The sequence below is a fragment of the Xiphophorus hellerii genome, chromosome 2 (assembly GCF_003331165.1).
Source record: "Xiphophorus hellerii strain 12219 chromosome 2, Xiphophorus_hellerii-4.1, whole genome shotgun sequence".
NCBI classification, from domain to species: Eukaryota; Metazoa; Chordata; class Actinopteri; order Cyprinodontiformes; family Poeciliidae; genus Xiphophorus; species Xiphophorus hellerii.
In genome coordinates, this window is record NC_045673.1 from 30962040 (window position 1) to 30976311 (window position 14272).

The 14272-nt window shown below is 37.8% G+C and overlaps 1 protein-coding gene across 3 annotated transcripts in view; it reads left to right on the plus strand.

Moving 5' to 3' along the window:
• Positions 1–259: 259 nt before the first annotated feature.
• The window catches only part of LOC116708914 (integrin alpha-11-like), a 51454-nt gene continuing 37441 nt past the window's right edge, over positions 260–14272 (plus strand). Inside the window, exons 1-3 of one of the 3 annotated variants that reach the window (XM_032547064.1) lie at positions 260–1362; positions 2146–2200; positions 12469–12580. In XM_032547064.1, coding sequence (XP_032402955.1) covers positions 2152–2200; positions 12469–12580 — 161 coding nt within the window. In that variant the 5' untranslated portion in view covers positions 260–1362; positions 2146–2151. Of the gene's footprint in view, positions 1363–2048; positions 2201–12468; positions 12581–14272 lie in introns of those variants that run through there. The other 2 variants (XM_032547075.1, XM_032547058.1) reach the window with 2 other exon arrangements.

The following is a 14272-nucleotide window of genomic DNA, read 5'->3' on the forward strand; positions in this document are numbered from 1 at the left end:
GCGGGATTGCACTTTATGTGAGTGAGATGTGGTGTAATCCCGGTCATGTTAACGTGAAGGAACAGATTTGTAGCCCGGACATTGAACTTCTGGCTGTGGGAATGCAGCCGTGTTATTTACCGAGGGAGTTTACGTCCGCCATTTTGATCGCTGTTTACATTCCCCCATCAGCTGATGCAGCGGTGGCCTGTGACGTCATCAGCTCTGAAACAGCCAAACTCCAGACTCAACACCCGGACGTTGTTATTGTGTCTTGTCTCTTGGCTTGTCTCTATGCTGTAACTGCGAAGTAATTTCCCTGCTGGGATGAATAAAGTACTTCTATTCTATTCTATTCTATTCTATTTACAAGAAAATCTTTTCAATTCAGTGGTGTGTACATTCCAACTGATCCTATCGAGCAGTAAAGTAATTCCAGTTCATTACTGAAAGGAGTTTAAAAAGTTTTTATTTATTTGTTGTACAGGGGAAAATATGATTGTGTTTTTGTTTTTATTTTTGTTGTGCTTTGCATGCTTGGGGTTTGTTTTTCTTTTTTTCCCGTTAACAATCCAAACGCACTAGACTGAAGGTGCTTGTCTAGGGAGGCGGAGCGCACTAATTGGCCGCCGATACAGGTGTCAGCAGAGGCTGATTAAAGCCAAAATAAAAGGAGCCTGGATGGAAGGAGGGGGAGAGAAAAAACAACCTGTTTCTGTAGGCTACAGAAACCGACACGCTGCGGAGCGAGGGGAAGGCGGAGCGGGGATGCTGGCGTTTTCCTGCTCTTTCTTTTAGCTGGATCGGGCGGAAGAGGGGCGTTGCACGCCGAAGAGTGGAGCGGTGATGGAGCATCGTCCCGTCAGCTGGGGATTGGCAACGGAGTGCGCTGCAGACGGATTACCTCCACCAGAAGCAACCTAAGAAGCGGAGCCCAGCCCGTGGCCTCGGATTGGTGACTTTTAGACAATTACTGAGCCCTGGATTTTATTGAGGACAAGAGGGCGGTTTTATTGTGTCACTATTCGTGACTTTTATTTTTTTTGGTAATAAAATACCTTGCGCCTGATTGCTTTGCCGTTTGGGTTTTTGAGTTGTTTGCTCTCCCTTGTACCAAGGACAGAGTGTGGGGCCATATTGGCTGTCAACATATTTATCTAAGGAATCCCAGGAGAGCATCAAGTCATTGACTTACAAACATAGCAACAGTAGACAGTTGCTTGCTTTGTCTTGTTGACTTTTCAGCAATCCCTCATTCTGTGTGTTCATGTAGTGACAGTGGGGAGTAAAACCTCCTTTTTAACAGGAAGAAACCTCTAGGAGAACCAGAACCTGTCTCAGTCCATCTGCCACAACTGACCAGGCCGTGGCAGATGGAAACAGGTAATTTTGTAGACACCAGCAGAACATTTAGTAAATGGCTGGATTTTTTTGTTTGTTTGTTTGTTTTTTTTTTTTTTTTTGGCTCTTAGCTGTTTTAAGAAGCAGCAGATACTCAAAGGGAAGAACAGAAACATGCAAAAAGTGAATTTTACATAATAGTTGTCAGTTCAGAAAAGACTCTAAGCCCACTTCTGCTGAGTGTATGGATTTCATTGCACATAAGAAATATTTCACACATTTCATTCAAGTACACCCCAAGGTTAACTGGCACAGTGATCTTTTGCAACCCACTGAACTTAAACATCTATTTATTTTACATGTCATTCAAAAAGGGGAAAAAAATACAAACTGTATTTTTTGCAAATTGGGCTTTTAGGAAGTTGCTAAGAGAACCAGACCTTCAGAGTGTGTAGCCTACTGTTCACAGACTGAGCAAGAAAAAAAGTTCTTTAACAGGTTACATTAAAGCACATCTGGTCTTAAGCACAGTGAGCTGAATCACAGACAGTTGGAGGAGTTTCCTGTTTTTGCAGCACCACAGACATTAAAGCTAATTTTTGAAAGAGAGGAGATAAAGAGTAAGGCCATTTAGAGAACTTGTCTGTGGGAGCCCGGCAGACACATGAGTCAGGAGGAGGTCCGTTTACTACTTAGAGCGCCTCCTCCTTCTCTTCCTCTCTGTTCAGCCCCGTCTGTCCCACATCAGAGCAGCAGAGTGAACAACCCATTCTGGGATGAGACGTGCTTATTCTCACTCCGTTCTTCACTGTTTGTCTTTGACAGCAACTCATGGATTATCACCACGTTCTTGTGCTGTGGATGTGCACCCTGCAGCCAGGTGAGTGAACATGCAACACATGATGCATGATGCAGAGTTCATTTTAAACAAGAGCTGCAGGTGATTTTAAGGACATGTCAAATTGCAACATTTGAGGCATGTATTTGAAATCCCTCCAAGCTGTCAATGGAGGGACAGTATTTTAAAACATTTAGCAAATTGGCCAAGCTTCCTTTGATTTACTAAGTAATCTGCCTCAAATGTTCCACATTTCAAGGTGCAGCATCAATTAGAACTAAACAGACAGACTCCAGCTTATGAGACTGAAGAACTGTGTCTGTAAGCAGGAGGTCAGCAGCACCGGAGCACCACAGGGAACGGTACTCCTTTACACCCTGCTCACCTCAGATCTCCAACAGTCAGAGTCCTGACGTCTACAGAAATACTCAGATAATTCAGCAGCTGACAGGTTTATCAAAGATGAACAGGAAGCTGAGCACAGAGAGCTGGTGGACAGTTTTAACTCATGGTGTGGAAACAATTATCTCATCTTGAATATGAACAAAACACAGCAGATGATTGTAGGGGAAACCAGAATGTCAAACACTATTTTCATCGTGAAGAGCAGTTGATGGTCTAGAATAAAAACATTCATTTGGACAGCAGACTGGGCTAGAGACATGACCATGAAGTCATTTACAAGAAGGGACAGGGCAGACTGTATCCCGAGGAACCTCGGCTTCTCCAGTGTTTGCAGCATGATGTTGTACATCTTCTCTAAGTGTGTTTTCCACACCATCTGTCCACTATTACAGCATCAGAGCGAAGGACTTAAAGAAAAGCTCAAACAGCTGATAAAGAATGCTAGTTCTGTACTGTAGACTGTTCTGGAGCCTCTGGAGATGATTGTTTAAAGAAAGATGTGTAACATATCAAGGAACACGGTGAACCACTTTGAGCATCCCCTTGATGAGACTCATACAACAAGAGATTCAGGGGCTTTTTTAGGCTTGCTGTAATACTGAGGGCTACAGGAGATCCTTCCTGCCCATAACCATCACCATCTGTAAGGAATCTATAAAGGAATTTTGAGAATTATAAAGTATTTTTTAATTGAATTGACCTCAACAGCACTTCTTCTGTTTTTGTTTCTTCATTTTTTAATGTTTCAGAAAATAAAACAGGCCATTTCTATCAGGCAAAATATAATCCGATTATATCCAAACTTTTAAAATGATCAATTCATTTAACAAGAGAAAAAATCTATCCATGCCATCCTGACTGAAAAAGTAATTGCTCCCTTAACTTTAGAACTGGTTGTGCCCTATCCTACAGCACAAATGACCAATTTACTGCTGCACTACAGCCTCCTAACTGGATTTAAGTTAAGACTTTAACTAGGCCACTCCAAAATCCTGATTTAAGGTTTTTCTTCATTCAGTGTTCGACTCTTTGATGTCAACATAGCAGTGGTTTTGGACTTGGTACTCTTCCATTCAGGTTATCTTTGTACAGTTTTTTTTTTCTTTTTGTTGAATCATGAACACGGAGCTGGAGTGCTCCAAATGTTGCCATTACACAACTCTTGGATTAATTTTTGAGGGTGGATTAGTCTGGAGATTAAAAAAACGCCACCAGATCAACTTAATAAGGTGGTCTGAAAAGTTTCTGTCCTTAAGTAATCTCAAGTTAATGAACTCTAATGATTAAAGTCAATTCAATTCATTTTATTGATACACAAGTAATTCACAACAAATGTCATCTTGAGGCACTTTACAAAAAAGTAATTTTAATTCAATCACACATAAATGGCTGCAAAAGTAGAGAAAGAAACGTGAATCAATCAGTCACATTGTATTTGTATAGCAGATTTCAGCAACTAGGCAGTCAAAGTGCTTTACTTTATAAAAACAAAAATACAAAGTCGCAGAACACAGTCAACAACTGAAGCATTACATTTTGCCAAGTGCTATCATTACATATCAGATTATTGATTAATGTTTCATTGATTGTGTCTCAAAAGCAACTCGAAACGGGTGTGTTTTTAGTCTACATGAGTTTAATGTACATCTCAAATAACTTTTTCAACTCTTTTCAAGGAGTAAGGCATCTTTCAAAGAGAAGATCTTAAAGTGAAGGGCTCTCTGTCTTTAGATACTGTCAACTCGTTTCCTATCAGGTCTACATTAGTATTTCTGGACCAAGTCATACCTCTGGAAGTGCATTGGTAAATGGGCCCCTATCTGTCTTTACTATAAAATGAAATTAAACTATTTATTAGTATCTAAGCTCTTGACTATTAGGCTGTGTGTGCTTAATAAAGGAGTGAAGCAAACAATGTAGAACCAAAGAATAATCAGGTACAAAAACAGAAATGAGTGAGAAGATCCAGCAAACCTCTAGAAGATGACAGGAGAAGGTCCCTTCTATTTATGTATTCCTGAATAATTCACAAGTCAGAATCAAGAACAAAGAAACAATTGAGAAAACAAGTTAATAAACATAATATAAACATAAATAAAATCTGAAGCCAGTCTCCTTAATAAAATCAATTGGAGTAGTTTATAAACCTCTCATTAGTCTGACATTTTAATTGGGCAGCATTCATCTGAGATAGAACAACTTTTGGGGATTATTTGTATTCAAATATCTTGAGGTCTTTTTGCTAACCACATGGAGCTTAGCATAGTGAGGTTCTAATCTGACAAAGTTTGAGGAAGTCAAGTCAGAGTTGGATTACTTTAAAAATGTATCCTTTCCATAATACATAAAAAGGATACAAAGCAGAAGAGTGGAACTCTTTGGTGGCATGAGATCTAAATAGGAAACTAACTAAATGAGGAGAGGAGACATTTATGAAACAGTCAATGAGCAACATTTCAGTAACTATAAGCTGCAGAAGTTATTTATAGTTGCTCTTACAGTTGCTAAAATAGCCACTTGTGTTTTGAAATGTCACATAATGCAGTAGTTATTTCATTTAGAAAATTACTATTTTTTGGACTAGATCACTTAAGCTGCGTTAACAACATTCAGTCATCCAGAGGACACGCGCAACATGTTCCTTATTGTTTTGAGATTAAATTACTTAAAAACTAAACTACAACTGTGTGAAATTTAAACTATTTGTGGGCAGTCCCCGATATTTGTGGATCCAAACGTCGTCTCTGGATCAGGGCCTCTATGTGTAACTTTTTAAGATTAATTGATTCTGCAGATATGGCCTGAGTGAAATTGGCTTCAGTTATTAAAGAATATAGTCAATACATAATTTACCACATTGGGGAAATTACTTTTGGATAGTAACTAAAACCAATGATTTGAAGCTTTCTGTTGTATTCACTTTAGTCTGAAATAAATGTTTGTTTCAGGATCTGAAACCTTTAACTGTGACCAAAAAAAGTAACAGTAACAGAAAAGTGTGAAGAGGGAAATACATTTTTACAGAACGATTCCGATTCCTGTAATCTTGTTATATCTTAAGAAATTAATGTTCTTGTGAGGCACATAATGGCCCATAAGGGGAAAAAAACAATTGAAGTAATTATCATTAAACATTTATTCATGTCTCATATATGGAGTTATATAACATTTCAGTCCCAACAGCATATTTCATAAATATGCCTGGCCTACCCCAAATGTCCACTGAAACCATTCATATTTGGAACAGCTAATTTGTTTCTCAAGACATTAGCAGCACTTCCTGCAGTGCTGTGTTGTTTTAGTGGTTTCACTGGTTGTTCTGATATTTCAATCGATGTTCTCATGCAGGTAGGCCGTGAAATTCCCACTAAGGATCATTTCCTGTTTATCTTTTATTGCATCATGCTTTTAAACATTGAAGTGTGAAATATGACTCAGATGAATTAGTGTGGACTCAGTGATCTCCCCTGAGGGTCGTAGTGGCTTTCAGACTGATCAGTATACATGTGCACCGACACATCAACTGTTTGTGTTTATTGCCTGCTGATCCGCAGCTGGCAGTTAAACACAGAAAGCAGTTATTTGGAATCTGGACGTCATGTATCGTGATTTTTTAAATCCTTAGTGAAACTAAAGTGGAGTTTGTTGAATCTGTCAGATCATTTTTGTCACCTGGCTCTTCGTTTTTCAAACAAAGATAAATATTGTTTATACTTGGCAAACCCAAGTACTGGCTTGGTACTTAAGAAATACATTTATAGAAGTCAACATTGGTCAATATTCAAATAAAAAAATAAACACTGCTTTCAATTTGTAGCTTGTTTATCCTCAGACTTAAAAGCCAAATTGACCAATGTCTAAAAGTCTTTCATGCAACTATAAAAAATACAAATAAAATATTGTTCTAAAAAAGAAAAAGGAAAAAACTGTTACAAATGAAAGTTTTTGTTTTAGTGTTTGATTATTTGATTTTAGTTTAATTATTATTCTGTGTTCTTTACTCTCTTCAAGGCTAAACAAGGCTGAAACAAGATCAGCCTTGTTTCTGTCTTACCTTACTTCACTTCTTCTAAGTAATACTAGTTTATCATGTTTATTTCTTCTTTGTGCCTAGTTCTTTCTCGTTGCTCTTAGATTCATTTTCTTATTCCTGTATATTCTCCCTCACCCCCTGTGCCACTTTCACTCTCTCTCCTCTCACACCTGCAGCCTGTTAGCCAATCAGCCCAGGTCTTTTGTTCCCTCATCCACCCTCACAGTATTTAAGCCTTCCTCCTGCTTACTCTCCTTGCTGACTCATCCTGTTAAACCCTGTTTAATCCCCTTATACTCTCTTATTTTCTTTGTGTTCCTTGCTGGCTTTTTCCTTGGATTTATGGTTTTTGTTCTGCTCTGGTTCCCTGTTGCACATTTTTCATTAAAATACAAAATCTACTTTCCCCCTCTGCCTTTCTGCATTTGGATCCACCAATATACACATCATAACAGTTTGATGGAAATAGCTGGAAAATGATCAAGACAGTCAATTGAAAGAAAAAACAAACTTTTTGTATCCTGAAGTTGGCTGTGCTATCTTTCACCCAACTCTGAGTTTCAGGCTTAAGTTCTGGCAGCTGTGAAGTTCAGCCTCAAGAACACTCCTTGCTGGCTCATGCTGAGAACTACAGAATGTGTGACAAGTGGAGAATATGGAGGGCAGTCTAACACTTCAGTGTCATTATGTTCCTCAAACAATATCATCTCTGAAACCCTTCTGTCTGTAGTGGGGCAAGAATTTTTATCCTGCAGAAAGAACTCATGTTAGAATTCTGTTTCCATGGAGCGGTACACTGGGTCAGATGGAGGGGTGGGATTAAATGAGTTAGCAGTTCTAACTGATTCTTAGGACACTACCACTAATTTGTCTTCTTGTCTTAATACGTTCCAGTTCCAGGACAACATTAAGCTACCTTTTTTTTTTTTTTTGCTCCATTGCTTCCCTTTCGATGCTTCCATGCCCACTGAGAGCATTTCAAATAGTCAGAATGAACATCCTGAACAATTTCCATTCTCTCTTGGCAAGAACTAAAACATGCTATGCTAAATCATATTCTCAAATAATCAAAAACAGATGGATGGAACTTTTTTTCAAAAAATGTAAATACCTTTAGACTGGTCAACAGGTACATCTCTACTTGCTCCATGTGCCATTGAGCCCACAGGGAGACCCGGTCTATAACGGCTCTTCCCGCTGCCATTTTCAGTTTCCTGCCCATTGTAGAACAAGGACATCTCCTGAGCTGCAGCTTTAAATATGTCATAAACTTTAAATATGTTGTTCAAACCCATAACTTATTATTTGTCATCAAATTTACTCAATTTGTAGTTTTTCTTACAAGAGCGTTTAAGGACCCCTGTTATAGAGAATACTGTAATTAGGCTTGAATCAAAGTGATATTTGGATGGTAAGATAATCATAGATGTTGACTCTAGTGTCAACTCAGACTTAATTTTCACTTAGGTAAAAAAAACAACAACAAAACCCCCCCCCCCAAAAAACACTTAGTTGAATCCAGGTCAAGCTACAAAGCTTGAGACTTGATATAGATTGATATCAAGTCTCAAAGTTTGATTTTTTTAGTTGTCCTTTTTTTGCTGTAAACATCCATCATCTTTTATACTATTTAATCCTAGCAGGGCTCCCCTGGTGAAACAGAAATATACTAAGTATGTTCAATTTTAGCATACTTGAGCATACTTGAAGCCAGACTAATCGTCAGTATACTTGTAGTGTGTTACCAAATGTACTATCACATATTATTTTGGAACAACTAAAGTTATAATTTGTTTAGCTTAAGTATATGACTTTTTATGTAATATAAACATGCTTGATTAGTATATCTTAAGTGTACTATTTTGTGATCGAATTACATTTAAAATATATTTAGAATGCTTCTAAGTATATAAGCATTACATGTTTTATATATTAGTAGTGTGATCACAATATACTCCAATTACACTTTTGGTTTACTATAATTGCTAATGAAGTACACTTTTCAGTTACTTAATGTCTTTTATTCTTCTTCTTTGCCATAGTACATTACATGCTTCATACACACTACAGTACTGCAAACACATCAGGCTACCAGAACACAGAAGGACCAATTACAACACACTTTCCAGGTGAAAAAACTGACATTGTGCTTTCAATATATTCACATTTTTCAAGAGTACATTGACAATATGCTATCAGAGAATTGTACAGACATGCTTATGAAAATTAGCACAATAAAACAATAAGTACACTTTAGAGGAAATGTGAAAAATATTTCACCAAGAACAGAGTATTGTTTTAATACGTCACAGTATTCCAGTATTTTGCAGACAAACATGTCTCCTTCCTAAGATCAGTGAGAGGCGGGGTATACCATAGACAACGGGCAAGTTGAACAACTTGCATAATTTGCATTTGTATTTATTTATTTCAAACAGGTTTTACAAACAAGTGAACAAGCAATTGGTAAGATAGAGATAAACATGTGCATAAATAACCAAGAAGAAAACAATTAGTTGAATACTACTTTTCTGTTAGAAAAAAGTAGGAAGAAGTGAACACTTAAGTGAACATTTAATTCTAGCTCTTATCTGAATTTAATGAAATATATTATCTACTCACTCAATAATGATCAAAAATTTGAAATTAAAACTATGTTATAATATTGTGTGCATGTTCAATGCACTGTGCTGAAGAGCCAACAATAAATTATATTGCACAGACAAGATGGCTACACACTAACTCTCATGAGACAAGAACATGTATGGATAATACTGATAGTAGAAATTCATCCATCCATCCATTTTCTAACACCCTTGTCCCAGTGGTGTCTGCAGGGGTTCTGGTGCCTACCTCCAGCAAACGTTTCCTGCCAGTCTGTCGCAGGATAGTAGCAATGATGATTGTAAATAAGAACCTAACATACATCTAAGGTTCCCATAAAGATGCATGTTGCACAGAATATTGTTGTTTCTGCTGTTAAATTTCTGTAAAACAATTTTGGGCTCATTAAGCTCATGATAGTTGCTTAAATGGCAGATTATTTCTCCTGTTACAGAACCAAACCTCCAATAAACTGTTTATGTCAAAGACACAACTGCTAACTGAAAACAGCCTTTCCTGAAGAAAGGAAAGCATGGTGCATCTCTAATATTCAAATGTTTCTCAGGTGAATTTAACAAAGATTTTTAACAAATTCTCCATTCTTTAGCTAGCCAACTGACAGCAAACAGAGATGATTGGACCAGATGGAACATTAGCTACTGCTACTACATATCTAAAGGAAAAATCTGGCACTTTCTTCCTTTCAGAAGGAACTGTAGACAAAGAGACAATAAAGCAGAGCGTGTTAAAACTGTAGCTTCTTCAACTACAGATTTCAGAAACGTCAACCATCTTTAACTGTAATGAGAATAGAGTTTTCCATATCTTTCTATATTACAATGGTGTTATTGTTGAACACTTTGAACAGGAAATAAGAATGCCTGACAAATGGCCTTTGCCCTGTTCTACCTGCCAGGAAAGTGACATTAGCAGGAGCTGCAGTGGTCCTAAGCCAGCCATCTGTCTGCCTGCTGAAGAAGTGACTCACAAGGCCACGTCTGACAGTGTGCTCACTTCTTCTCATAATCACTTCCATCTTTGGCCTAATTGGAATCATACCTTGCAGACTTTCATTTGAGACACTGGAATTTTTGTACCTTAAAGTACAAACATTGTAAAGTCTACAAACATATTCTTGGTCTGCAATGGCCTCTAATCATTAATCTGTTTTCACTTATGACAGCAACAAAAATAAATATGAAGAAAAACAAAACAGCCAATGAACACTGTTCCACCAAGAGCAACATCTGATCGAAAGAAAGGTCTGCTCAGTTCTGTGAAAAATGTTAAGAATTTGACGTCAGTGCCAGAGGATCATCCAAGTTACTCAGATCGGTGGCAGCAAAACGAGACGCTCAGACATGGATCAGAATCTTGCATCCACACACTGGCAAGCACCTTGTGTCTCCTGCCAACAGATCTGATAAATCATTCTAGGTTCAGCTCACACAGAAACCGATTACTCTCAGCTGTGAGGAAACCATCCCTCTAAAGACTCTGACAGTTCTTCTCTTTTCCAGTGTCTTTTATTTCTCTCAGCAGTAGAAAAAAAATTATATCATTGACATCTGTGCTCGCAAACAGTCTGACTGAGCACACTGTTTATTTTTTCAGCTGGAGGTGATGAACCACAGCACACATACTATATACTGCAATAGAAAGGTAGCAAAATAAAAGCTAAAAAATATATGGTGATGTGGTGTTTTGTGGAATAGTGTATCAAATTCAAAAACAGGTACAAGAAAAGTTACATGAAGGGTAATAAAACCACCTAAGTGCATTTCAAGAAGCTTTCCTTTTAAGAATGGGATTCATTTGCCAACTTCTGCACAGTAGAAGTTAGCATATGCATCTCTTATGTTTACAGAGAATCCAGAAAAATACAGGAGAATGTATCTTGTAGGTGTTGGTATAGAAACAAAAACACTTTGTCAGAGGCGAGCATGTCGATTTGAGATGATAGAAAAGCAACAGCAGCACGAGTAACGACCCATTCCAACCAAGAAGAATTCCTTACCCATCATAAGATTACCTGGATCATCTACCAAACTCCAGTGTCTTTTATGACACTGAAAGATGAAATCAATACATCTCGTGTCTATGAAAAGCAAATGTCTTCAGCTGACCCATATTTGCAGTTCATCGGTTAATCAGCACACCCGTCAACACCGTTTCTCTCCAGGTTTTGTTTGTTTATTGTCCGATGTCTGTATCCCTTCTGATCCCAGCCAGGTTGTCATTTATTTCTACCATCTCTGCTTTTTTGGATTTTTTTCTTTTTAGAATTTTTTTCTTGTTGTGTTTTGCAATGTAGTTTGGATTTTTTATTTTTTTATTTTTTTTAGCTTAGTTTATTTATAGTTTTATTGCATGGATCCCAGTCTTGTTTTCTGCAGTCATGTGATTATTTTCTGTTTCTTGCTCTTTAATCCCTATTAACACAGTTAAGTTTCTGTCTTTCTTTAGCATTAGTTCCTGCCAACAGCATACGATCAGCAATCCATTTCAATGTATTCAGTATTCAGTGTGCAGCCGTGACAAACCTGAGACCTGTGTCCATTAGACTAATACGAATTAAAATGAGATATTCCTCAGGATTCAGAATTTATTCCAAATTAACATAAAATGTGATGCTCAAACAAAAATGTAAAACTGATGAGAGCAGTTACAATAAAATTAAGAAACCAGGGCTTTTCAAAGTGTGGGGTGTACAGTAAAACATATTGATGGTAGTGTGATGGTCTGGGGCTGTTCTCCAATGTCTCAAAGCTCATGGTTGAACCATAGAGACATGTTATGCTTGGTTCTGCCAACACATTTTACAAAATATGGCAACTATTCTTATGCCATATTGAAAGACTCCCAGACATAAAGTCAACTAAGATTTGTTTGTTTCTTTGTTTGCTTTCTTTCTATATTTATGCAATAAATGTGAGGATTTGTGGGTTGATTTGAATGTGTTGGTAGGGGATTTATTTTGCTGAAAATTCTAATAAAAGTATTCAAATAAAAACCATCATATGTGGTTGAATTACAATTGTGTATTTCTGAAAAGTTGCCCTAACTTTTTAGGGTTTAAGGGGAAATCACTTTTTCACACAGGACCATGTAGGTTTGGATTTGTTTCACAATTAACTGGAACAAAGGGAAAAATTTTTGACACAATGTAATCCCCAATTCTGTGTTGGAAACGTGTGTTGGTTAATTTATTTGTTGAGTGTGCAAAATATGACTGTGTTATAAAATCAGATATTTTCCTGTGTTTTAGATCTTCAGCTCTGCTTCAATTTTGATACAAAGAACTACAAGATCTTCCATGGTTCTATAGAGGCTCAGTTTGGATACACAGTTCAGCAGCATGAGGCAGGAGGGCGCCAATGGTAAGAGTCCCCCTAAATTTAAATATTCACAATCAAACAAAATGAGATTTCAAAGCCAATATTCTGACATGTTTCAAGTTTTACGAAGAGTCCTGGGCGCTTTTCCTATATTTCTTTTCATCCATCCATCCTGAAACACTACCAGTTTACCCATGTCTTTGTGCCTGTATTTACCTACAGAAATGTGGCTATTACAGAGTCCAGAGTCACACAATGAAGCTGCTGGAAAGAATAGCGGGAGATCGGTTTAGGTCAGAAGAGTGCATTCATGGTTTCATGTTAAGAGTATTAAAGATGCAAACTTTGCTATTAGGGTCTTGATGGAGAAGTACTGAGACCAGATGAAAATGCATTGATTGATTGAACACCTTTTTAGTTTTTAATTAAATCCTCTAGGCATGGTGGTGCCTTATCCATAAGACAGTCATTTCTAAATAATTGGAAATTGCATCTTTGTAGCTTTAAAGAAGGTGTATGACAGTGCAGAGAGGAGCTGTGGTATTACATGAGGAGGTCTGAAGCAGTACTTCACTGGCCAGTGACTTGTCAAAGTGGCACAATTCAGGCATGGATGGACGCTGATACTAAACAAGCTCCAGTTTATTGGACACTTGGTCAGACAGGCTGAGATAAGGTGTGTGGGTCCAATCTAACTGGTGGAGCAGTTCCAGTTCTCAGGTCAGATGGGAAGAGGGTCAAAGTCAGGAAATCAAAATCGAGTGAGTAATTATGTCCTAGTGAAAGACATAAAGGGACAGCAAATACAAGATCTTGGTGAAAAATGAATGCAGCCCTGAATGGAAATAAATTGTGTGACATTTCAATAACCTATTGAAACAATGCCACAGCGATTTTGTGCTGTAATCAAAGGCAAAGGTTGTCCCACAGAACAGTAGAACAGGGGTCCTGAAATCCTGGCCTTGAAGCCCAGTGACCTGAAACTCGGGTGTGTGCCTGGTTCAACATAACACAATCAATTGGCTTCTCTGAAAACAACCTCATTATTTGACCCAGGTGAGCTAAAACCTGCAGAACACCAATAGGCCTGGATCTGAGGGGTCCTGCATTAGTGTGTGACCCTTTTTTGTGGCCACCAAACAATCTACTGACAAAGAATAAACCATCTCCTTCTACTAATCAACATGAAAAGTTCTGAAATAATCAGAAAATGTTCAGCAATCTTATTTGAATAATTGCTTAAGTTTTATTTTATTCATTCATTTTATAAATCTCGTGTCAAAAACATCTCCACTTCTGATTTCTATCTCATCTCAGAGGAAAGGGAATGAAGTTCTGTCTTCCAACTCCAAATTAGAGTGACAACTTTCATACGTAAAAATACAATATAGGTTGAGGTTTGCAGTCAGCAAAGTGTTAGCAGTCCAGTCTTTTACCTTTCTCCCTCTGTTAAGAGAGCTTAGGCCTGTGCAGCTAAACAATATCTCCTCATATGGAATGTACTGATCCCAGCTGGGACCAGATATGAAAGTAATAGCTAATAACTACAGATATTTCCATGATCTTCCAAGATCCTCCAGTTTCTTGGAAGAAGACAGAATGATCCAGATAAACCTGTTGGGTGAAAACAGGACAAACGGATAACAGACGCTGTTGGGCCTGGAGATCAAACTGAACCATGTGAGCATCATACAGCTCACCTGTTCTGGTTCAGATTGTATACAAATTCTTCAG